A 25,201-nucleotide genomic window follows, 5' to 3' on the forward strand; every position below is an offset into this window, starting at 1 on the left:
GTGGGCAGGCTACAGGAGCCGGGGTGAAGACTGTGTTTTGGCATCTTCGCTACAGATGCATCCTCACAACTCCCCTTCAAAGAGAGCGGTTCCTTAGCGGCTTTAACTTGATACAAATGCTATTGTTTCCTTTGGAAAAAGGGAGGAAGAAAGGGCTCCACCTGCTCCCTGAGTGGCGTTGCTCTCAACTGGTGTTCCCTGCCGGTGCACATGGCTACTCGTCCTCTCCCTGAGCTTTCTTATGCTCTCGGTGATGAATTATTTACTAAACCAAAAGCTTGGTAGGTGTAAGGAAGGATTGCTGTGCTGTGTATCTGTGTCCGTGTTCAGGCGGGCCAGTGCTCACTGCCTCAACACCAGGAATAAGACGTTTCTTTGCTGTGGGAATGCCCTTTGTTGTTTTGCTAGCTTTAGCAGCATTATGCTGCAGGTATAGGATTTTTTAAAAAATCAATGTTTTGCTGTCCTTTCTAATCTGGTTTCCCTGAAGATGCATTACCTCGTTGACATGTTAGCTAATAGCTTAGAGGCTATAGTGTTTTGCTTGGTGGTATGGGCTCTTGCTCCCGGGCACTAACAACAAATTAAAATGCTACTTTAAAACTCAGAATCTGGAACTCATGCCTGTGAAATTGATCTGGGTGGAAGAGGCTCCCTAATTCATTAACCTTAGGATAAAGAAGGGTGCTTCACTGTGGCTTAGGAGGTCTGGGGGAAGGTAGATTTACAGCTTCCTGACATCCAGAAATGAAGGACCTTTAAAACTTTGCAGCTTACAGAGCTGCAGCTGAATTCTTTCCACCTGTCTGCAAGCATGGCAACGAGAAGCAGAAGTTTATTAAGGAGAGAGGGAGCTTCCTGCATTCTGAAGCCTTGCTCCCAAGTTCTCCAAAGAGAAAACCTGCAATATTGATGTGGTTCCAATAGCAGAGCACCATAGTGATTGGAAGGTTGACTTCAGGGCTGCATCCCCTGTCAGCTGGTGTTAATATCCAAGCAGGAAAGTGCTGGTTGGTGCTCACTGGAGCCATGGAGAGGGTGGAGCACGTGCTTGTACACATGTGGCTCTCTGTCTCTCAGTTGTAGAAACCCATTCAGCCTTCAGAAAACTGTAAGTAAATCTGGAAGCTCATGAGTATGAGTTGGTGTGAGCCGTTCTTGTTTCTCCCCACACACACCCACAAGCATGCCGTGCAGGTGCCTGGACTTACTTTACACCCTTCGTGTGGCCTAGAGCCTTGGGAAGGGGCACTCTGAGAGGCACAGCAGTTTTGCACCGCTAGCATGACATCAGGGTGCAAGGTGTTCTTTTCTGCTTTGCATCCTATTTAAATTTACTGTGCAAAAGGATTTTTGTAATGCTAGCACCTCCTCTTCCCCAAAGTGTTTTGGAATTACCTGGTGAACTCAGAGGACGTTAAAGAGGTATAGAGCCTGTATTCATCAAGTCAGTTAAGAGAATTCCCTAGGACAGTTTGCTTTTGTGGAAGCCATGTCATTAGCAAGCAACAAACCAATTACTCAGGCTGCATTCCTAGGAAAAATACTCTCCTAACTGCTTTGCCCACAGTCTGCTGGCTCTTAATTACCACAAGCACGGAGTGGCCTGCTGCTGGGTTCAGAAAGAACAGGCCCCCGGCCTGGGGCTTGTCTTTGCAAGCTGCCTGTGCCAGGACAGAGATGTGGTGCTCATGGCATCGCTGGAGCACTTTGCTGGCTGTGGCCCAGAGTGTGGGGGCTATCAGGCGGGGTCTGTGTGGGCAGCAGTGCGTAGCCAACATCTGTGACAGTGGGAACTCTGGACCGGTGGGGGAAAGCTGTCTCCCTTTCCCAGTTTGCCTGTCGATGATGTCCCGCCAGAGAGACAGATGATTGTATTATTTTTCTGGTGGGAATGGTGGAAATCCATGGGGAAGCTGGATGTCCTGGTACCAGAAACCACTCAGGTAACGACAGATAGGGTCAGCTTCCCCCGTAAAAGCACACAGATTGAGCCTGGATCATGACTCCCTTAGACTTCCCAGCAGTTCCATGAGTACGGAGGCTGACCCTAGGACCATTGGTTTTTGCTTATTTGCTCTTAGAGGCCCCTGACATGGCCGGCTTGGTCATGTGACTGACAGCTTCCTTCTGCTCTCTTACCTTTTTCTCTTTTCAAATGTTTTCAATTAGTTGAGTTTTTATTATACAGAGGGACTTAATCTTTTTATCTTGTTTCCCCTCCAAGATAGTCCTCATAGGTTACTGCTAATATGGAATTTCACCTACTAGATTTAGTTTAAATGTTGAATTTGTGGTTTCTATCCTCACTGGGGACAATGGCAGTGTCTTAATAAAATTTTATTAATTTAATACCTGGATTTTTTATAGCATCAGGGATTTTTCTGCCAAATGAGAGATCAAAATAAGACATATTTGCTGTCAAATTTTAGACCTCTAGAAACTGATTCTGTGGCCCAACTTAATCATCATGCCTGGAAACTTATTTAACTGAAACTCTCAGTCAAAATCTCACAGAAGGATCTTACTTCTGAAATTTGAAACTGTAAATATCACACCAAACCTTAAGTCTCAAGTCATATCCACTTGTGTTTTCCTACTTGTTCATTTTCCGACATTTCCTTGCTTCTTTTCCTCATCTTCTTTTCATCCATCTGTCTCCTTGTTATGTCCATCCATCCGTATGCCCATCTTTCATCCACTTGTCCATCCGTCTCTTCCTTTTATTTCTCAAGCTGGTGTTAAGGACCTAGTAAGTGCCAGGCTTGGTATGAGGCAATGGTCATAGCATCTTTCTTCTTGTAGCTTGTAGTCAAATGATTTACTGATTAATTCCTTGTAACAAAGGATTCGTTGTCAAAGTTTACCAAAATATCTTCTGCCTTCATTCCATCAAGTTATTTCCTGAGTATCTTCTGCCTGCCACACCTAGTGCATCCTTTAGCAGGAACTAAAACAGAAAGGGAGAGAGAGAGTGGCCACGTCCACAGGCAAGTCTTTGTAGACCTCACCTCCCGGAGATTAGTCTGATGTGCATCCATTCCAAATTAATGCACAAATATCATGTAGAACTAACTACACACATTGTGAAAATCACTCAGCTCTTAGTCATGTCATCTAAGTTAAGTAGTCTTACAAAGAAAGCCAAGACTTGAGGTGTTCAGTTCTATGGTTCAGCTGTGGAATTCTTTGGAGTTCCCTGGTAGCCTGGGCAACACAGGAAATCACATTACTTCTCAGCTATTGCCATCCGTTAGAGTGTAGCATACTTAGTACTTAGGAGCTCAGTCTTTAGCTAAGAAAAACTCACTCAAATTTTTCATAGGACATGATGAGCAAGGTGATAGCTTCGATCTCCTTACAGCAACCATAGCAGTTTGTCAGATAGCAGTAGAGATGGGTTCTGTTCCTCTGTCCTCAGTCCCTCTGCCTGCAAGGGGTGCTACAGGAAATTTCTGGAAACCAGTCAGAGATGTGTGGAGGGAAGACGCAGAGACCTCACAGACAACACACACACGGAGTGGCCCTGCACAGGTTGCTCAGATCTGTGCACCCTGCCTGTCTCCCACACCCGCTCCCCTTCACCTTTCCTGGTCCTTCCTTGGAGGCCTGTATCTGACAACCCTCGCAGTAATGGAGCCTATCAAAGTCTCTATGGGCTATGGCAGAAGCAGTGAGGATGGGAGATGGGAGAAGAAACACGGTTACGTCGTGTGGCTGTCCTCCGGCCACTCGCTGCCCACAGCAATCCATGTTCTCCGTGCAGCACCCCCGCAACCCCTCAGAGCAAGGCTTTGCATTAGATTTCCTTAAGCATTCCATGTGAACCAAAATTTATTTCATACCCAACTGATGCTTTCCTTTTCCATTAACTACTTCCACTACTTCTTCAGAGGAAACAGTTTGACTTAGCTCATGCATACTAAAAGAAGCAGACAGAGAGAAGCAGTGCCCTGTGCTTTGACTAGGATCTGAATCTCCAACTTCTGCACACCCTAGCTGACCTTGGCCTAACACCTCATCGATACTTGGAGCTTTTCCTGTTGTACATGTAAATCGTTGCACTGGCCTTGGGTCTTGGCAGATAAGTGAACTGTAAATAGTTTTGCTTTAAAATGGATCAATTTGTCATTTTTAAGCCACATGAATTCTTTTCATCATTTAAGCTCCTATGTGCTGTCTGTATTCATTTGCTCTTCCAAGCAAATATTTTCAGTTTACTTTATAAGTACCTCCATTTCTAAATCATTCTGTGAAATACTGATGAGATGATTTTTCTCCCATTCCCAATTCTTAAAAACCATTGCATCTTCCCAATTTTCCTGTCCTGACAGCAGGTAGTATGAGAATCATTCATTTCAGGGAGGTTGGCACGGGTTTATTTTAAAAAGATCTTGCGATACAAGTTTATGGCCAGTGTATAGCCAAGGACTTTTATGGAGGTTTTAAAATTCAGCCCATTTCCTTCTTCCTAGTTGGCTGTGATTTCAGACTCAGAAATAAAATTCTTACTTCAGAAATACCAGCACAGTTGTGACAGTACTGGTGAGATCTGTGCCAACCTGGGGCCCCTTTCCAACCATTCTCTCCAGTGGAGACTGAGGGGTTCCTTCCCACTCTTTCCCATTCACATCGTGATGACACCTGTTGAATCTCGCACCACAATGTCTTCCCCTCCCTGCTCCTCCCTGTCTTCACCTCCCGTGCTAGCATGAGCCACCTCAGGTCCCTCAGGGAATTCCGGAGCCGCCTCCTGACCGGCCTGTCTGCTTTCACTCTTTTCCCCACCAATACCTTCCTGTCAGGAGCCAAACCAAACTCTAGAAACATACTGGCCCTTGAGTTTTCCCTACATAAGTGTAGGAACGGATCCCCTTCCACTAGGAACAGAGGTCAAGCTCTTTCAGGAGTCTACAAGGCACCTGCCTGCTTGGGCCTCCAAGTTCCTCTCGGGCCAGCCTGTCTCTCTGCTATGTCATATGACCTTTCTGGTCTTCACATAGTCCAAGCTCATTTTTGTTTGGTGGACTTAAAACATGCTGTCTCCCTTACTGCTCTTCCATAGGTGTCTCTTTACCTCTGTCTAACGGACAGTACAGTGTGTTATTACCAACATATTGTTAATAGTTGTTACTGTCCATCTCCACACATCAGATGCACACTGAGGTACCAGTCTCAAGGGCTCAGGTGCTCTTATTTATCCTTTGTATCCCTTAGAACCCAGCGCACAGTGGACGATCAGTATGCGTGTGTGGAGTGAATAAACGTGTTAATGTGTTACAGGTACCCACTGCAGGAGGGTGTAGTCCAGTACTCCCCCTTGATGCACCAGGCTCTTCTCTCTGTTCGTGTTCTTACTGTGTATCGGGCTTCTTTAATAGGCTTGAGAGTTCTTTAACTATAGCTCCCTGTCTTTGGGCCAGTTTTCACCTAGGAAGACGAGGCGATAGGCAACCACATTAGATGCATATCTGATCCCGTGCTATACCTAGTGCAGAGGAGAATTTACTTTCACTCTGCAAGTCTTTGTGGAGGTAACCCAGTAAAGACTTTAATTTGGGAGATACATAAGTGTAACATTTCTCTTTAACAATTCTGGGCTTTGACACATGAAAGACAGTATCATAAATACTTAGCATTTTCACTGGCAATAAAAAGTCGTATTTGTAACTTTTATACATACATACCCCAGAGTATAGCTTCACAAAATCCAGAGTGCCAGCAAGATGTTCAGTACAGTATGTATCTTCAGTTTAGGGGTCTTCATGATTGATTTGGAGAAGGAATATAAAGTGGAACTAAAACTTACCAAGTCAAAAATCTAGAAATCTTTCAGATAACGATGTGGTTAGCCCATGAGCATGCCATTTGTATGTGCCAGTTATAGTGCAGTGCAGCAGTTTTTGCAGGACGTTCTCAGGATGCTCTTTTACTTTTATTTTCCAAATTGAGGGACAAAGTTTAGATGGCATTTAAGAGGTACTCAGAGGTGCAATTTGACTGAGAAATGGTTTTGCAATCTCATTCCAGATTGTGTCTGTCATTTTGTGTTAAATTGGACCTAAATGAGTCATTTACTGGGGAGGTGAGAAAGACTGTTATAATTGGAAGAATGACCCGAGCATTTGCAGTAGACTTCATCTGCACACTTCCTTTGTGGGGAAGCCATCTCCTTAGTTAGACTTGGGATCCAGATCTTCTAGCAGCGATTTGTTACACTGGGATAGATGTCACGCTGCGCGTGCCACATGTGTGGTCTGCATGGAAAAGCATGTAGGCATTTTCTGCAATGGGGACACCCAGCACTTCTTCCAGACCCTCTCAGAGAGGCAGAGTTACCAGAAAGGTATTTCTCCAGGGCAAGGAAACCAGTGAAGTGGATGTCTCATCAGGCAGTGGGCCAGGGCTGCAGAGTGACCCCACGCGAGAAGCAGAAGCGTGGAGCCTTTCCTCAGACCCTCCTGTAGTGTGTGCAGCTCCAGCACAAGGGCAATGACAGATTCGGAATTAGAGACTTCGCGGAATGAATTCAGAGTTGATGGACCTACGGTGCTGTTGGGTATCTGATTTGAGAAAACAAAAGAGGGTAGACATTTGAAGCATCGTGACTGCTAGGGCGGACCCAGCGGTCCATTATTTATTGAATTATTTGCTTTTACATTTAAAATAGCCTACCCTTCCCACAAAAACAAAAACTAAGTTTCTGTTTACTCTCCTTACCAAAGATCACTTCAAAATGAAAATAACTTTTAATTTTCTCATGATTATAAAGCTATTCTCTATGTATTACAAATTTAAAAGACGTGAGCAGTGCAGGAAAGTATAAAGCTCAGAGGGGAAAGCCCACCCGCATCTCGCTGTGTATCGTGTGTGCTCCCACCGACAACAGGCAGGTGCTTCTCGTAGGGACTCGTGGAGACGTTCGTAATGAACTCATTGGAGAGAAAAACAAATCCCTATGCACCTGCAAAAGAGAGTAGTATTGCATCTGTCTTTAACATTCTCTCACCCTGAAAATCTCCAGCGTGTTTCTCAGGGAGGCTAGAGGGCTGGTATGGCCTTCTGGCTAGAGGTCAGACAACTGGTCAGACAGCTAGCCCTGAGAGCTGAATCCACTCTTGGGGAAGACACAGGGATGCTGGCCGAGGCCGTTCTGTTTCAGGTCTTAGGGTTGCTAATTTATCCAGGTCTGAGCAGAGTGCTTTGTCCTCAGAAGAGACCAGGGTGATGTGGTATTGCGACGGTGTTTGTCCCCACCCAGATGAGAGTGTGTTTTCCTGCTGTCCTCGCCAGAATGTATCATCCCCTTCAATCCAAGTGAATTCAGTCTCTCATGTGGTTTTTCTAAGCTTAGAACGAAGTTCTCAAATCTTCCATGGACACAGCAAGTATTTTAAATGTCCTATCTTGGCTTCATTAAATACGTGGCTGGTTTTCTTTATCTTTGAATCTTTGTCAAAACCTGTGGTCAAATCTGTAATAGTCAAAACTAAATGAAGTCTCTGTCCTTTCTGAATTGTCTTCAGACTCTTGTTTCAAGCAAGGACTGAAGGGGAGGAAGTGGAGGAACCTGAGAATTAAATGAAAGACATCATGGAAATTTCTAGCAGAATTACAGGGGAAAGAAAGGTGGGGAAGGCCTAGGGGAGAGAACAGGAAGAACAGTCTGGAGAGGACTGATGGTAGCACCTGGCAGAAGAACTCTGGTGAACTGGAACATTTGGTGTCAGACATCGTGTAAGCTGCTTTAAAGGTGTGAGGCATACAGGGTTTGCGCGAGGGAATGCAAATGCCTGTCCCGCCCGGCATCCCTTCGCTGTGCTCCTGAGCGTGGACGTATAGTGATGGAGAAGGCAGTGATCCAAGATTCTCCCTTTGAATTGGGGAATCTACGCACTTGGATTACCACAGTCTTTCACTGAAAAACTAAAATTATTTTTTCCCCACCCAGGATGTTTCCTTCCAGTTCGTTTTGCTCTTTGTTTATAATACCATTCAAAGAGCATTTCATACAATGGCAAGGGCCTTTGCTGAGCTAGTTTTAATAAACAGTAACTTGCTTATTCTATTAAAATTTAAGTGGAATTCCCCTTTGAACACTACTTGTACTCTGGACAAGTTGCAAGTCTCAGAAGGCGGACCTTCAAAGTTAACCCATATATAAAGTTTGATTTCGGATTTCTACCAATAGTATCAGCAGTTCAGAGGTGGAATATAGTGCTGGAAAAACTGATTAGCTAGGAGTTATAAAAACTCTTCACATGATAGGTATTTATCTGCATGTAAATCCCACTGCACACAACTGTATAAAGATCGGACCTCTTTCTCCTGTGCTCTGACAGACCTTTAGAGAAGAGTTGGTGTTTTATTATTAAAAGGTACAGCATGTGAGCATTTTAGTCCAATTGTATTTTTTCTGGATGTGATAGCCTTATAGCTAAACCACTCACGATATTTTGTGGCATATTTTTTGTCAAGTAATGAGGATGTTAAAACCGATACATCTTGCAGTACACAAGCCTGGTGTCTCAGCCGAGAACCTATGATGAAGATTGGATTTGTTTTCCACTACAACCCCAAGAACAGCATGGCTTGTGATTATGTCTTGCTGTCTGCTCTGCCCCGCATCTGTCTGCCAGTCGTGTGGGGATTTATCTGCATCCAGCGTTAATGGGGAAAGGTGGAAGGCAAATCCTGTTGATACATTTATATGTGTGCATGCAGAAGTGCAGAGCGAGGACACACGGGGGCACCCGCTCAGAGAACCAGAGTAACCTCCTGCTCTTGGCCCTCTCCCTTGCTTCCTTTCAGCAACCACTGGAGAGGAAAGACAGCCAGAACAGTTCTCAGCACAGTGTTTCCAGCCACCGGAGCTTGCACACGGCATCCCCAAGCCACGGTGCGCAGGTGCTCCCTGAGTGCCCGCCCCCAGAGACGCCTGCTGCTGAGCAGACCGACAGCTCTGGGCAGAAAAAACCGGATCCTTTTAAAATCTGGGCCCAGTCCAGGAGCATGTATGAGAACCGACGTGAGTAACCTCTGGCCCCTGCCATCCCCAGACCCTCCTGAGCCTCACTGAAAATGAAAGTGGGTAAAGCACATCAGGATGAGAGCCAGGAGTATCTGCTGGACATTCACAGGGAGTCCAGTGTGTCTTCAGTTTGGGGAGGAGTGAGAAACGCCAGCCGTCGACTATTGGGTGTACAGGGTATGAAAGAGGGAATGGCAGGCCTTTCCTGTCCACCAACCCTTGCATAGAGAGTGATTCATTTTTCTCTTTAGCTAAAAGCAGTGCCAGATCAGAGCTGCTATATTATTAATTCCTCCCTGAGGGGAGATCATGGCACCCTCTGAACTTGTGTCTTGTGAAACAACTCTGATTCAGTAGAGTAAATTTTATTATAGGAGTAATGAAGAAAAATGCTTTCTTACTGATCTCTTGGTTTTAAAAATACTAGTAATTTTTTATACTATTATCAGTCTTTCTAAACATTCTCCTCAAAAAGTTAAAAAAAAAAAAGTGGGTGGTTTGCACTTTGATTATCTATAGGATGGTTAAGTGTGTTCTTTGGTTTTTATCTTTTCTATAAAAAATATAAACGTAGTATACCCTTCATGTTTAGCTCACTTCCTTTTCATATGAAATGACTGCCAAAGACTGCTCACCATAAGTGGCATTCATTTACCTCACCAGTGAAAGCTCCTAAACTGCAATTTTAGGTGGTGCTAACTGGCTCTTGTTCTCGGTGCAGCTTGTTCCAGGGTGTTCTAAGTGTGACTACTCGGGAAGAAGCTCTGGGGTTCCCTTCCCCTACCTTTTTCTTGTTGTCATGGGATGGAAGAGAATGTGTCAGGTGGGGGGACACTGGAGGAAGGGCTGAGATGAACTGTCCCTGCCACCCCTGGGCAAGGGTTTTGATCTAGCTGTGGTCACCCCCAGTCAGGGCCCCCATGGGGGGTCCTCACAGAGCAGTTGGTGAGGATGGGGCGCCCCCGCCTCTTGCCCATCGCTGGGCCATGCTCCTTCGGTGTCTGGAGGGTACAGTGGGAGACCACAACTGCTCTGTGACCCAGTGAGAGGAGGACAGTGAGGGCAGCACAGCTGGCTGGAAGGAAAGTCAACTAAACCGGAGGTGAAAGTCAGCAGTGGGGAGCACAGGAGACCAAAGTTCCTGAGGACCCCACCGTGCTTTTCTCCCAGCAGGAGAAATATCAGCCTCCTGCTCCTTCAGTTAATGCTAAGTATGTTGCGTTGGCCAAAGGCATGCTACCAAAATCCTGCTACTCTGCAAAGGGAGTTATTCAGTCCTGGAAGTATCCTGGAGGCCAAGCAGAAGAGAAGACATTCCCTTTGGGATGTCCCACACATGCAGTTGATGCAAGTACAGGCTGAGTCTCCCTCCCCAAAATGCTGGAGACCAGAGTGTATGGAGTTCAGATTTTCTTCAGATTTTGGAATATTTTCATGTATATAGTGAGCTATCTTGGGAATGGAACCCAATTCTAAACATAAAATGCATTCATGTTTCATATATATCTTGTACACATAGCCTGAAGTAATTTTATACAATAGTTTATATAATTTTCTATATGAAACAAAGTTTTATGGTGTAGAATTGTCTACTTTTGGTGCCATGTCAATACTTAAAAAGTTTCAGATTTTAGAGCGTTTCAGAATTTGAAATTAGATACTTAACTGCTAGAAGCCTGAGATCCATCCTGTGTCTTCTCCCAAACTGTAGTGATTTCACTGAAAAACAAACAAAAAAAAAACTGCAGGAATGTTTTCCAAGGGGGAGTGTTTCACATTCCCTTCACATTTATAGCTGCGTGACTCCTCCAATCAGTGGCCCAAATTCAGGAGATGTTGAGATACTGCTTTATTGACTATGTTGCTGCTTTCCTCGGTGCAGTACATATTTATGATTAGGTTTTCCGTGTACACAGCTTTTGTGATAGAATAAATCAGGCTCTGAAGTGCTGTGGGGCCTCCTGAGCAGGACAGTTCTCATGGCCTGTTCAGTGGGAGGCTCCAGCTCATTCACCTTGGTGGAAGCAACATTTCTTAAAAGTTTAATGTTTTAGTCAACCTGTAAGGAAATTTTCCCACAAAGAAAGAAATGTAATATGGCCATAACCAGCTGCTGTAAACATGGAAATTGCTTAGATAGTAACCACATTGAAATATTTGGAATGGCTTCACTTTTGTTCCTTTACTTCCTTCAACATACAAAAAATCAAATATAGCAACACAAATGAGCCTCAGTCTCTTTTTTGGTGATTGAGGCTCTGTAATTGAGTGACAGCACCCACCTGACTGACACTGAGATTCCCATGGATTTGTTCCTCGGTGCTAAGCAAGAATACTGATGAGCCTCGACCCTTGGTAATTATTCAACTTGGTGACAGATGTTCTTCTCCTCATAGTAGCTAACGGTGAAGCCACATCACTCTTGTCTTTGAATCAGTATTTTGCTTTATCCCAGATCAGTCCTTGCCGTTTCCCTACATTGTTTTGTATCTTCTCAGAACAACAAAAATATAGTGTATGCCCTTGATAAATAGGACTCTCGACCTGTCTCCATCATAAAAAGAACAAAGTTCTCCCAGAAAGACAAGTAAAGTGAAGTCAGCAACAGCACTTTAATTGTACAGTATTATCCCCTTTGGTTAAAAATATATTTTCTTTAGATAGCTAATTTATTGTTAAGGGTAATGTGAAGATAAATGTATTTCTGATCACAATTCTTCACACGGCCTATATGCTTTGCAAAATACCATAATCTTCATAGGAACTTCTGCCAAAACAGCAGTGTCAGAGTGAAGCAACCTGAATTACAGATGTGTTCATGAACCCATTTGAAGGGTCTCGGTGTGTAATTAAAAACAAAGACAAGCACTGATGTCCTTTAAAAGCCTCGTTGGCTATTTCGTATTTTCTCCAGGTAACATACCAATTACATACGTGTCTTTAAAAAATGACATTGAGCCAATCTTGTTAGTAACGTTCAGGAAAGTCAGCTAGTACCCTGTAGAATTTGGTACAAAAGGAATTCTAAAGCTTGTAATTTTACTTGCTCACAGTATATTTTGGAAAGGAAAATGCTCAAAGCTGTCACGCTAACCAACACTGCAAGCCTGTCCCGCTTTAGAGAGTCATGCTCACCGGTTTGGGATAGAGACGGAGCTCCTCCATTGTAGTACGTAGAGGGAGTCTGAGTGAACTTCTAGATTTTAATAACTATGATGACAATTCTTATCTGTGTGTTTGTTCAGATCTGGGGGACAGATTCAATAATTTATGCCTCTAAATATAAGAGAGACTATTCTGGTTTGAACTGCCTAGAATTCACCTGGACAAGTAGTACAAGAATCAATTCCATCAAGAACTTGATAGTCCCTTAATAAACGCTATAGTATAGCAGTGGGACAGACATACTAAAATCTTTCTAGAAAAGCAATAAGGGTTTAGACAAATCTACAGTTCATGACATGATTGAAACAAGGTCATTGAGAATACAGTCTAATTAAATATGAAGAGCTTGAGATGGTAATGGGAGTTGTAGGAAATTCTTGGTACAGTTATAAATTCTAACTTTTTGACAAGTAAAGCATCATGGGGGAAAAAAAAAAAGGAAGCAAAAATGGAATCAAACTAAGGCTTAAAATCCATAGCAGCTGTGGCCTTTATTGTGAAAGCTGAATGACGCATTATCTTATCAACCACAACTAAATTAGATTGAACTAAGGGAAACAACATATGTGAAGGTTTGCAAAATTGTGAAATTAATATTCCAGCTATGTCACCTTCGCCTGCACCAGGATTGAGCAAGGGTGAAAGAGAGCGAGAAGTCAGTTCCACAAATTTTGGAGAATGTCAGAGTAAGACCCTGGTGCAAACCCGTATTTCTCCTCTTTCATTCATCCTGTTTGATGTTCCATGCGTCTGGGGGCCCGGGGAGGAGTCAGGGAGGGAACAGAAGTCGCCGTGAAGGGAAGCATGTCAGTTGGCCAAGCGAAACCCAAAGCCAGCATGAGATGAGAAGCATGTCCTCCTCAAGCCTGCAGTGCCGCGTGTGTCTGTAGCGGTAGAGACACCCACTGTTTCCCACCATCAAAGGAAGTCTTTTGACTACTGTATTGAGTTGTTACTGGCATTACCAAGAGGAGATTTGCTGGTAACACGCTTTCCTATTAGGGGACTTAAAAGTGAAGACAACCTGACACGACTTTCTTTGCTCTCTTAGGTTAGCCTCACTCCAGAAATAAAGTGATGCTAATATCAGAAAAACAGCCTAAGCCACTGCTTCCAAACAACGTCATTCTAATCAGATCTGCTTAAATTAGGGAACAAACCATTTAAAGAATGACATCAGAGGAGAGAAACTTCACGGCCCTTAATATATTTCAGTACTGACAGATCACCAAAGGTGCATACCTGAGTAAACACCATTTAGTTGGTGACAGAGTGAAACATTTAAACTTTCAAAATTAAAGTACCAAAAGACTTCTTTTGTATCCTGCATGTGTGTCAGTGTTTGCCTCTGTGTTTTCCAGTTCATTCCTGGTATCGTTAACATCCAGAGTGTCACTGGGCATCTTTCTTCTCAACAGAAAAGTCTTGAGATAAATTCCCCATCTTCCCACTGATTCTCAAAAGAAAACAAATGCTTTTTTCCCGTGGACCAAACTGTGTGATAAGCATAAGTCTCCTGGCCATAAGCTCCCACACCATGATAGCTGACACCCCCTTCCCCTGTGGTGTCCCCGTGGTGTGAGCACCTGCCCCTGTGTTCAGTGAAGTTGGGCTGGAGGTCTCTGCAGAGTGCCTTCCTGCTCACAGAAGACCTCGTCGTCCTGGCAGACTTCAACGGACTCTGCCAGCAGCTTAGTGCTGGCTGGAAAGCAGCAGTGCTCTATTAGGGTAATAATCCTCCTGTTTGCATGAAGCGAAGATGAGACACCACTTGATTTAATTTGTTGTCTCAGTGAGGCTATTACAGCAAATACCTTTTACCCAGCTACTCAAACAGGAAAATATGGTTACCTTAGTGTGCTGAAAAAGGTACGACTCTCCAGTTGTTTTTACGGGAGTCCGGTGATGTGACGGAGTCCGTGTTCCGTGGTATTTTGCTGCTTAGCCCCAGCAATTACAATAAAAAGGACTGAAAAGCACACGTTTAAAGCCGTAACACTGAGGTAGCTCAAGCCTGTATATACATACATCTCAGATCCAAAGTCCTCTGACTGGCACTCACCTATTTGTCCTGTCATTCTGTTTCCTTTCCCTTAGTGCACTCACTCACCATGCGGCCTAAGCTGTGGGTGAGTCACTAAAAATGACCAACTCTCACCAGTGTGAAATCTAAACAGCCACCTTCTTCGCTAGCCCATGGTAGAAAACTGGAGAAGACAAGAATTAAATTTGCTGGCCTACACACTCCTGTAGCCCAAAGTCCAATTAAACACACCAGAAATTATGCAGAACAGTGTTTTAAAATCTTCTCTACAATTCACTGCAACTAAAATGGTATGTGTTCTCCCTAAGTAGAAGCTATGACACTTTGTAGGCTATAAACCATCCGTTGTATACATGAAAATATTAAATAAGCATTAAAATAACCCTTTTTATTACCTTAGAGAAGTAACAAAGTGGTATGTAGATTTTGTGTACAGTAAGAATTTTCTTCTAGAAATTTCTTTTTAAAAATGAGATTTTTCAGTTTAAAGAGCTGAACAGTTACTGAATATTAAACATAAAATGACAAATTAATACTAAAAATGAATGCTTATAATGTTGAAATATCATAGGCAGAATCTGTAGTAAAGCAGTCATCTTAGTAATGAGGTGCGATTCATTAATATAGAACTTTTGTCATCACTATTAATCTTACAAATATGAAAACTGGCTACTTCTTTGTATTTGGAAACAGCAGGATTTTTTTCTTTTTTCTGCTGTGTTGAGAATTGAACCCAGGCCCTTCTCCATGCTAGCCCGGCATTCTGCCCCTGAGCTGCGTCCCGGCCCTTGCAAGTGAATTTTTTTTTTTTTTACAAAAGTAATCTAACAAATCAAGTTACTAGTGTGATTATTAGGAAGGAAGAAAGGGGATTTAGAAATAAATTAGAAGCCTTTTAATCCAAGCCATTTCCTTCTCTCCTCTAGTTGATAAAGCATCACTTTAATTTAGCTCCCTCTCCTTGCAGCAGTACTGAGAAAGCAGACACAATGGCATGGCCTTGTTTAGCAACTGTCAAACAGTGGCAGTCCTTTGAAGAACTGTGGGCTCAGTAACTGTCCCACTGTTTACTTGGACCCAGTGTCATCTGTCATTCACTCATCCCCATCCCTTCCTTTGCCCTTGCTGGAAAGCTTTCATCTGCTCAAACGTCAGCAGTCTTGGTCCTGTAATCGTGTTCATCGTAGCGGCATGATTCCTTGTATCAGTGAAGTAATACATTCCTTCTCCTTTTCCACAGTTCCAGATTACCAGGAACAGGACATCTTCCTCTGGAGAAAAGAGACAGGATTTGGATTTAGAATTCTAGGTGGAAATGAGCCGGGGGAACCCGTGAGTGTTTGCTTCTCTTTGGAGTGCTGTCTGTTAGGACTTCAAAGAAAATTGGCGGGAGTGACAGGTCACCAGGATTGGAGCACCACTAAGATCCAGCACTGGCTCTTTATCCTGAGTAGTGTGAACTTGCTGGGCTTTGTGGCGGGTGGGGAGGGTGGGGGGGCTCCTTCTGTCCCCCAGAAGGAGGGACAAGATTCTTTCTAAAGTGTGTGTTAATGTTGATGGAACACAGCAGCTGTGGCATCTGGAGGCCAGCACCAAGGAAAAGGGAAACAGAAGGCAGAATGGGGAACAGTGAGAAAGGTCTCAGTCTGACCCCACCGGCTCTGCCGGACGTGTGCACGGGCAGTGGGCTCGGCGTGTCGGGCAGCCGTGGCACGGACTGCCTCACTGGGCCCATGGGAGAGGAGATCCGCAGGATCTGCTCTTACGGAAGTAGGGGACGAACTTGCACAGCGGTCGAGGGACATGCACCCTCCCTGGGCCTCAGTTTCCTGAGCTTTAGCATAAATTCAGCATAACGTGGCAGGGTTCCATTGAAAGGAGCAGAAAGAACTAAAGGTGAGGGTTGCTGATTCCTCTGTGATATAGATAGCTGTTACTCATTGGCATTGACCACTGAGTGTGTGCCCGGCATTGTGCTAAAGACTTTTAACAGACATCCTGTCATTTATCAAATCTATGAATTGGCACCATTTTTAATTCAGAAAGACACAAAGAGGATAATTAACCTGCCCAAGATTACAGAGCCTAGTAAGAGGAAGGACTGCTAGCCCAATTCCAGGTGCCTGTCATTAGCCGGTTTTCCCCAAGTTTCTTGTGAATGCTAAGTATTTCATTGTAGCATTATTATTTACTGAGAAGGCAAGGCAACACAAATATTTTAGGTCAAGTTTAGTGACTGGGAAGTATAGCAGCAAATCACTATAAAAATTCTGCTTTCAGGTGTGAAAAGACTGCAGAAATAGGGGTGTCACGCTAGATTTTGCTTAATTAATTCATCTAACAATATTTAGTGGGCCTGCCCTATTGCTAGGCATACTGCTGGACCCTTAAAGAAAAGTAATGTTACTATTATACTCAGCAGAGTTTTATGAAAGGAGGGTTCTTAGGTAAAGATGAAAGAAGAAACGCTTTTATAAATGAGGGAATAAAGTGATCTGTGTCTACAAGGGGGAAAAGAAAGAGAGTCATTACTAGAACACAGATAGACATCAAGGAGCCCAGCAAGACACACTACTGTTTTAAAAATGGTCACAGCACCTAGTGCGATGCTTTGTACACAGTGGGTGCTTACTAAATGTCTGTGGCATGCATGCACACTGGGATGAATGAATGAAGTATTCTGGGAGGTGTGATTGGTGCAAGAGTAATCCAAAAGAGCAGGTGTCATGTGTCACCCAATTACGCCACAGATTTATATTGGTCACATCGTACCGCTGGGCGCTGCAGACACGGATGGCCGCCTGCGGTCCGGCGACGAGCTGATCTGTGTGGATGGGACTCCGGTAATTGGAAAATCACACCAGCTCGTGGTCCAGCTCATGCAGCAAGCGGCCAAGCAAGGCCATGTCAACCTCACAGTGCGGCGTAAAGTGGTGTTCGCTGGTATGTTCTCATTCATTGCCCAGACAGCGCGCTGTCACTTTCGGATCTGCCTCCTCAAGCTTCTCCTTTAGCAAATGTTTGCAAATGTGATCGAGCTAGAATTTCCAGATGGTTTGCTTCTCTCCAACCCTGTAAAACTGCTGCCATTCAAAAGTACCTTAATGTGCAATTTGCATATGTTCAGCAAAGGCTTCTAGAAGGCTATGGAATATATATTACCTACCTCCCATCCAACCAGAACTCAGCCACCCTCTTATGTTATGATAATTCTCAACAAAAGAGGTCATTACAGACATCTGAAAAGTGGTAGCTTCAAAGTAAGTGAAAAAAATGAGTTTGCCCTGTGGAAAAAAACCCATAAAAAAGTTGTGTTGTGCCTGCTGTTCAAGTTCTGTGTCTGAAAGCCAGGCTTTTCTCTTTACCCTGACAAGAAAGCTAGGGAGCCGTCTCCCGTTCCTTCCTACCGTCCGCGAACTTCCAGCCTAGTTCTCAAGACGCCACGTACCCTTTCAGGCGAGGCTCATGAAGGACCTTCCTCCCTCCAGAATCCTCTCCTTCCATCAGCTCCCTTCGGTTTTAACGTTTCATGCCGTTCTTGGGGCTCATGATTTCCTTCTGTATCAGAGTCCACCGTTTGAGAGAACTAACTGACTTTTCCACTGACTTATCAGCTTCCTAAAAGCATGTCACTTAACTGCAAATTTGTATGCAGTCCCCACCTCAGAGTCTGTAGGATGGAACATACCAATTGAAGTACTGAAGGAACAGGGCATGAAATATTATGAACTCTCCATAATAGTAACATTAGTGTGATGAATACCTATCAGGTATAATTAATTGGTAACTTATTAAAAATAACTAGTATAAGCCTATTTAAGTGATATAATTCGTTACAGAATTAACATATTAAATAGCGGTGTGAGCGCCCTACCTACTGCAGCCATGGAACACAGCACCAGTCAACCATACCTTGTGTCCCTAGAGTTCGCTGATAGCCTGAAAATCCCTCCACGTAACATTTCTGCAGCCAGTGGCAGTAAAGCTAGAACAGGATTTTGAGATGAGTTGAAAATTATTTGACTTCCAGGACCCAAATAAAAACAGTAAGGCAATGTGATTTCTTGTTTTAAGCTCGTTTTTAAAATCTTAAAGCCTTTGAATTTTTGGCTCAATGCAAAGGGCGTGCTAAATAAATCTAAGAGACGCGTACTACGCTAAGTGAAGTAAGCCAAAGGCAGGCTCCTGCAGGAAGCCCCTCTCCAGGTACCTGCAGTAGTCAGGTTCACAGAGACAAGCAGGGCCCTGGTGGTGCCGGCCGTGGAGGAGGAAGTGGGAGCAGGTGCTGGGTGGGGCAGCGTTCCAGCTGGGAAGAGGCAGAGCTCTGGACACGAGTGGTGATGGTGGGTGCACAGCAGTGGATGTCCTTGCGCCACCGAACTATGCAGGCAAAAGTGTTCACGATGGTAAAGCGTATGTTATTCGTATTTTCCCACAGTAGAAGGAAATCTCAAAAGGAGCAGCTTTGGGAAGTAAATACAGTGTTATTCACATAACACACATTTTGATTTTGGCGTGGTTGGTTCCGCCTCCTCCGTTGGCCGTTGGGTACATTATGAAGTGCAGCGGCAAAGCAGTAAGCCTGGAGTGGTGACTAGATTGCAGGGAGGCCGCGCCTGTAGTTCTGTGCCCAGAGCAGACGCGGACCTCTGACGGCGGGAGAGGAGCGGCTGGCTCCTCCGCCAGGTGTGCCATGAGCTTCGCGTGTAGAAAGGCGAAGGTGCAGAGCTGCGGCACCTGCGCAGAGGGCTGGCCCCGCACACGTGTGGCTGGGCCGCGCCGTGAAGCCAAGGCCGCGGCCGTCACCAGCGCAGCCTACGTCTGTGCTCGGTAGAAATTCCCTTCTGTACGGCGGGGAGCTGTGCCCGCGCGGGCTGCTGTTGCGGCAGCCTGCACCCGAGCGTCGCTGTGGGCAGCGGGTCCCCCTGTAAGTGGTGCCCCCTTGGGTGCCCTCTCTGGTGTGTGCCCGGGACCGGCATTCCCAGACAGTGGACTCTGAGCTGTCAGGGGGAGCAGGTGAGGCTCCCAGCTGTAAGCCCAGCGCCCGGGGAGGCCGAGGCAGGAGCAGCACGAGCTCGCGCCGGCCCCGGGCGCAGCCTCCCCAGCCGCCTCTGTTGCAGCGCCCAAGCCCGCGGAGCCCGAGGTGCCGTCGCCCGCGTCCTCGCACCACAGCGGCACGCAGCCGGCCTCGCTGGCCGAGGGCAAGCGCACGCCGCAGGGCAGCCAGAACTCGCTGAGCACCGTGAGCTCGGGCAGCGGCAGCACGAGCGGCATCGGCAGCGGCGGCGGCGGCGGCAGCGGCGTGGTGAGCGCCGCCCTGCAGCCCTACGACGTGGACATCCGGCGTGGCGACAGCGAGGGCTTCGGCTTCGTCATCGTGTCCTCGGTGAGCAGGCCCGAGGCGGGCGCGGCCTTCGGTGAGTGCGGAGAGCGGGCCGCGGGGGCTCCGCGGGGCGGCGGCCTTTCCCTGACGGCTCCTCCCGAGGGGGCGCGCGTGGCTGCAGGCGTGCAGCAGCCTGCGTGAAGATGGACCGGCAACCCCCGACATGAAGCATCCGAGCTTGCTGCACCAGAGGGGTTTTGGAAAGGGCCCGAGGAATGGTCGTAGGAGTTTCCAGACAGAGCAGAGGTGTGAGGAACGCAGTGTGACTCGGGCTCCTTTGCCCGCCTTGTCTGTGTCCTCTCTCTTACCCCAGCAAACGTTTTTAAATTTTTAAAGATTATTTTTACTGTGGCCCAAGAATTGTTTGAAATCGGAGTTCACGGTCAGTTGATCTGAGGACTCATCCGGATGTAGAGGTTTCAGCAAATACGGAGAAACACAGTCGCCGCCCTCTTCGAAATTCACCCAGCTGGGCGCACAGGCACAGAGAAATAATCCAGGTGGCTCAGAACGCTCACCTGTCCCTCTTTCTCATTACAGTGAGGTGTACCGTGCACTCCAAGTTACCCAGCTTCCTGGTTAGGTTTCTCTAAAGGTCCTTGGTCGTCTCCCAAGCACATTTAACTGCTGTGCGATGTGATGCAAGAGGGAAAGGGCTCTTGCAGGCTTTGACAGTGACCCCACATGGCTTGCCCACAGCATCTCATGAGCAGTGGCGTTGGTCGCTCGCTGGCTAAAATCGCTCGCTGCTGCGTCCCTGTAGAGTTCTGATACAGCAGAGCTCATTTGCCTCCTCTAACCTTGGTGAGTTGCTTCCTGCGAAGGCTGTGCCTCCACCCCGTCCTGTGTTTGGAAGGGGACGCTCGGCCAGGGTTACGCATGTGTGGCTGCAGCAATGAATGCCCAAGACTAACAGTGCTTCCGTGAACTACTCTAAATTTATTAAAGTTAGCACAGCATGGCATGACCAGGCAAGAGCTTTTGTTTTGTTTTTAAATTAACTTTAGAAACTTCTGCTTACTTAAAAAGGCAGTGGATGGGACAAGAAATCCCAGATTTTTTCTTTAAATCTAGAATGTAACTGTCCCTATGCCATGTGATGTTCTTAGTACTTGGGAATTCTCCCTCTCAGTCTTTAGGAAGAAGGAGCAGGTATGTCGGGTGCGAAGCTATGTGCTCATGATGAATATGGAACGTTTCCCTCACAGTTTGGTCCTTGATTGTTTTCTTTTGGTTTTTACAATCAACAAATCAAACTTCCGCTAACAGCTTGCACGAGACTTCAGAGCTGTCCTCACACCGGCTGTTTCATCCCTTCCTCGTGCCAGTTGTGCTGGGGATGAGCTAAGCTTAGTCAGGAACTTGAATGCACGTGGGTGTGGCCCACTGCACCTACTTGTTGGGTCCTCTGCACAGTTTTTCCTTTTTGAGGTTCTTTGACTTGACATTGCACCCAGTGCCACAAACTCGGGCAAACCCGCCAGAATTCAAAGGAATTCCAGTGCCTTTTCCTACACAGTACCCTTCAGGGCTCAGTTATAATGGAAGAGTCTACTCACTTAGTTCCGTCGTCTCCCACGTTAACTTCATCAACCTCTGCAAAGGTCCTCAACTGCATAACTCCTTGTAGTTCCCTGAAAGTCCTCAGTCGATGCATGTCTGTAAGGAACATGGAAACAGTCACCTAGCAATCCCATGTCAGGGCTGAGAGAGCAGAGACCCTGCAAGGAAAACTGCGTGTCCAGGTTAGATGCTTTCTGGGCTCCTCTCTTACAGTTATACCCTTTTTCTAAGTGATTTATAATTTTTACATAGAAGGCATAGAGTGTTGGTTCATTAGATGATTTCAGATCGATGTTCTGCTGCCCGCAGGGCCTTAGGTCTTACCAGAAATAGTGATTGTTTTTCTCAATTGAGAAGGAACAAAACATTAGTAGAAGCTCAAACAACAGCGGGCAAAATGAAGTGACATGAACACAGAGTGAGTAAAACATCCATCCCGCTCTGCGTTTGACATTTACAGCCCTCAAATAAGCCAAGAACAAGTTGTTTTGGGGCTCGTAAGACTGTTTGAAGTTGCCAGATATTCCACCTTTTATAACTGTTTCAAGGAGGGAAGCTGGGTTTACCCCTCGTTTTGAGTGAGAAAAGCACCACAGCCCTGAGTTCCAGTCTCAGGGAAGTGGCTTAGAACCTGAAGATTGCCGATGTTTTGACAGTGAGCACAGAGCTCTCCTTTAATAACATTTGCTTAATGCTTTAATTAATTAACACTTAACCTTCTCTTTCCCTTCTCAACCCTTTTTCTCCTCCCTTCACCATATTCCTCCGTAACTTTTAAAAAATTAAAACTCAATATCAAAGCAGGCAATGCATGTGTGGCTATGCCTCACAAAATAGGTCGGATTATTGAGGGGAGCCCTGCAGACCGCTGTGGCAAGCTGAAAGTAGGAGACCGGATCTTGGCAGTAAATGGATGTTCCATCACCAACAAGTCCCATTCAGACATCGTCAACCTAATCAAGGAAGCAGGAAACACAGTTACGCTGCGCATCATTCCCGGGGATGGTAACGTATACCTGTTTTCTCTTTGTCTCTCCCACTCGCGCTTTCTCTCCTCCTCCTTTGTTAGTGTAATAATGTAAGTGATTAATGTTGACATAAAGACACCTTTATCATTCCTAACTGAGCAGGTGTGTCAGGCCAACATCAGCCGCTGTTACTAAGCCATCCTCACCCTCTTACCTGATGCATCCTGTAGCCCTGACCCTGTCTTGCTGCAGATACGAAAATACCAGAAAATCTTCAGCTTTCCCAGTTTTGTTTGTTTTTGTTTTTTGTGTGTGTCTTTGTGTTCTAAACTGTAAAATAGTTTTGATATAGGTCATAAAGATCCCTGATGTCCTAGCTGAAAATCATTAGTGATTTTTTTCAATAGTTGCTGTCATTATAATATGTTGATATCACAAACCTACCTACTGAGGGTAGCCCATGCTATGGTTTTTTTTTGTGTTGTTTTGTTTTTCAAAATAAGTGAGTTTATCCAAATTATTATTTCATGAGAAAGTTTTGGGGTTTGTGCCTACCTGATTTGTTCCTAATTTTTAGATGTGGATGAAGAAAGATTAAATGTCCAAATTTCTGATAGATTATCCTACATTAAACTAGGCCTATTCTTATTTGCATTTTCTTGGCTGGTTAAATTCAGGTCTTTGGTTCTTTGACAGCAGGGCAGTTCTGCCCTCAGGACACTTGGCAGTGTCTGCCAGGGGTGCTGAGGAGCATGGAGTGGGTGGAGGCCGGTAATGCTCCCACGCACCCTACATGACACAGAACAGCCCCCCACAATAAAGTTTTCTACTGCTAAATTTCAACATGCATTTTAGTGTTCAAATTTTGCAAACTTGAAGTTCATATACCAATATAAATTGTTCAGAGATTTAAATTCCAAAAACTGATTTCATTGTAAGTTACCTTTGCCCCGTGGGAGGTATGTTAGCTTTCCATCATTGTGACAAAATCCCTGAGGAAAACAGAAGGTGTGCTTTGGCTCCCAGTGTCAGAGGTCTCAGGCCGTGGTCAGGTGACTCCATTGTGCACCACACCTGGCTCCCTCTCTGCCATTTATATATTGAGAGACAAGTGGAAGGTAAGGCGAGGGCAACCTTTTGTCCTTGGAGACATGTGCAAGGGATAGTAAATACAGAATGGCAGCAAAGGGTATGTAGGATAGCTGAACATGCTTCCTCTGAATTTGAACTTTGATAAGTCAGACCAGACTTGGGCTCTGTCAGGGTCCTTGCATTCTAGGTGGAGTAAGGCTTTTATCAGACAGAGCAGAACTGGACTGAGCTAGGCTACCTTGGAATTAGGTTCAAGATAGTGAAAGTATTTATGGGCTTCAAATACACATTACTTGAATTGTGGTTTTAAATTTGACCTTCCGTCCACTCTGAATCGAAGTATTTGCTGCTATGGGAGGTAGAACTTGGCAACAAGATTCCATTTTTTCTTGGCAAAGGCATCTCCCCACATTCTTCACACATTTATGGGTTTCACATTTTCCAATGTTGCCTTCAGATATGTACTACATGTATGTTCACATGTTAAAATACTTATGAAAAAAATGATTGTGTCCTTTGTTGATGTGTTTGGCTTTTCAGTGTGGACTCCATAAATGAGGGTAGAACTGGGACCCCAAAGCCCAGGGTGGAAGAAACTGTCAGACGAGCACGTGCCCTGACTCAGCACAGCCCCATGACAGTGCCTTGAGAGCCAAGATTTACTTTTCTTGGTACATGATTACTAGGGAATGTGTACATTTCCATTCCTCTGGGAGAGCTATGTAGATGTAAACATTGTTTCATAAAAGATGTGGAGTGCTTTCTGGAATTTGTGTAAAAGTGTTCAATCTGTCCATCTGCCTTAGAGTTCAAAAAGTCAAGTATGTTGATGCCCTTTATGATATTGCTGCTGGAATGGAGGGAGACTCAGACGCATTTCGGGCCCTTCTTTTACACTGTATTTTTTTCTGTTATTCAGGGCAAGTTTTGCCTTTGGGATGGAACTATAAATTTTGTAATGATGGGCTTCATCTCTATATTTGTTAAAAAAGCATTTAAAGCGGATACAATCTTGGTTCAATGCCAGATGAAGACTTAAAAGTTTATGAAAATAAGTATAACTTTATTGACATTATAAAAGCATGCTGGACATCAAGGCATGCTAAACATTATCTTGGTTCTCTGAAAGTGGTCTGTGAAATCCTATAGTCAGTCTGAGTATTTTGTATTTTAATTAATCTTTGATAATGCTTAGTAAAGTTGGTGGTATTTAGCAGTAAAAGACAAACAGGGCTTACTTGAAAGGAGTGTGCCAACTAGGTACGATTTGTTTGATACCAGCACAGGATGCCCATTATGTAAAGGGAGCTAAAACCCTGTCGGTAGGTGCTCAGCTGAAGTCCTTTTACCAGCACGTGCTTCTGGGATGGCCTTGGACAAGTTACCTGCCTCTTGTTCGCCTCAGTCTCTGCCTACACTGGAGCAGAAATTGCACCTGTTTGTTGAGTGGGGAGAATCAGCTGGAGCAGTGTGTGTGGTGATGCTGTGCGGCTCACTGGAGATGATCGGTAGATGGTAGCTGTTTGTAGACTCAGAAAACAACATCATGAGGAAAAGTCAGAGCTCAAATAGATGTTTGCATATAAAATACTAATTTTTTAGAATGCTTAAAGTTAAGCTTCAATCCCAAATAGATTTACATGTACATATTATTGGAAAAAATAGCAAATGAAAGATAGGAAATTAATAAAGGCATTCTGTTTATGTAGGTATTGAGTGATTATCTGTTATATTTTATCAAATAATGAAAGCAGCACAGATATAAAAATTGTTTGAGAACAGGATTTGATCTGCTTAGAAAATTCCAGCTACAAAAACACACAAGAACTCTAAAAAGAAACCTTTACACAATCCAGTAACTATAATCACTTTAATTACAAGGAAACATTCTTCTTGGTACCCTGACTGTGATTTCCCCACGGTCCCAGCAATCTTGTAATTTCCCAGAGAGTCTC

General features: G+C 44.9%; 1 protein-coding gene across 7 annotated transcripts in view; it reads left to right on the forward strand.

Annotated features, from left to right (window-relative positions):
• Magi1 (membrane associated guanylate kinase, WW and PDZ domain containing 1) overlaps positions 1-25,201 on the forward strand; it is a 599,700-nt gene that overhangs the window by 563,603 nt on the left and 10,896 nt on the right. For 3 of the 7 annotated variants that reach the window (XM_005409007.2, XM_005409011.2, XM_013506940.1), the window contains 6 exons: positions 8,812-9,028; positions 12,799-12,882; positions 15,481-15,572; positions 16,991-17,183; positions 19,361-19,657; positions 21,991-22,191. In XM_005409007.2, coding sequence (XP_005409064.1) covers positions 8,812-9,028; positions 12,799-12,882; positions 15,481-15,572; positions 16,991-17,183; positions 19,361-19,657; positions 21,991-22,191 — 1,084 coding nt within the window. Of the gene's footprint in view, positions 1-8,811; positions 9,029-12,798; positions 12,883-15,480; positions 15,573-16,990; positions 17,184-19,360; positions 19,658-21,987; positions 22,192-25,201 lie in introns of all 7 variants that reach the window. The other 4 variants (XM_005409004.2, XM_005409005.2, XM_013506941.1 and 1 more) reach the window with 3 other exon arrangements.

The sequence above is a fragment of the Chinchilla lanigera genome, unplaced genomic scaffold (assembly GCF_000276665.1).
Source record: "Chinchilla lanigera isolate Chin_1 unplaced genomic scaffold, ChiLan1.0 scaffold00116, whole genome shotgun sequence".
Lineage (NCBI taxonomy): Eukaryota > Metazoa > Chordata > Mammalia > Rodentia > Chinchillidae > Chinchilla > Chinchilla lanigera.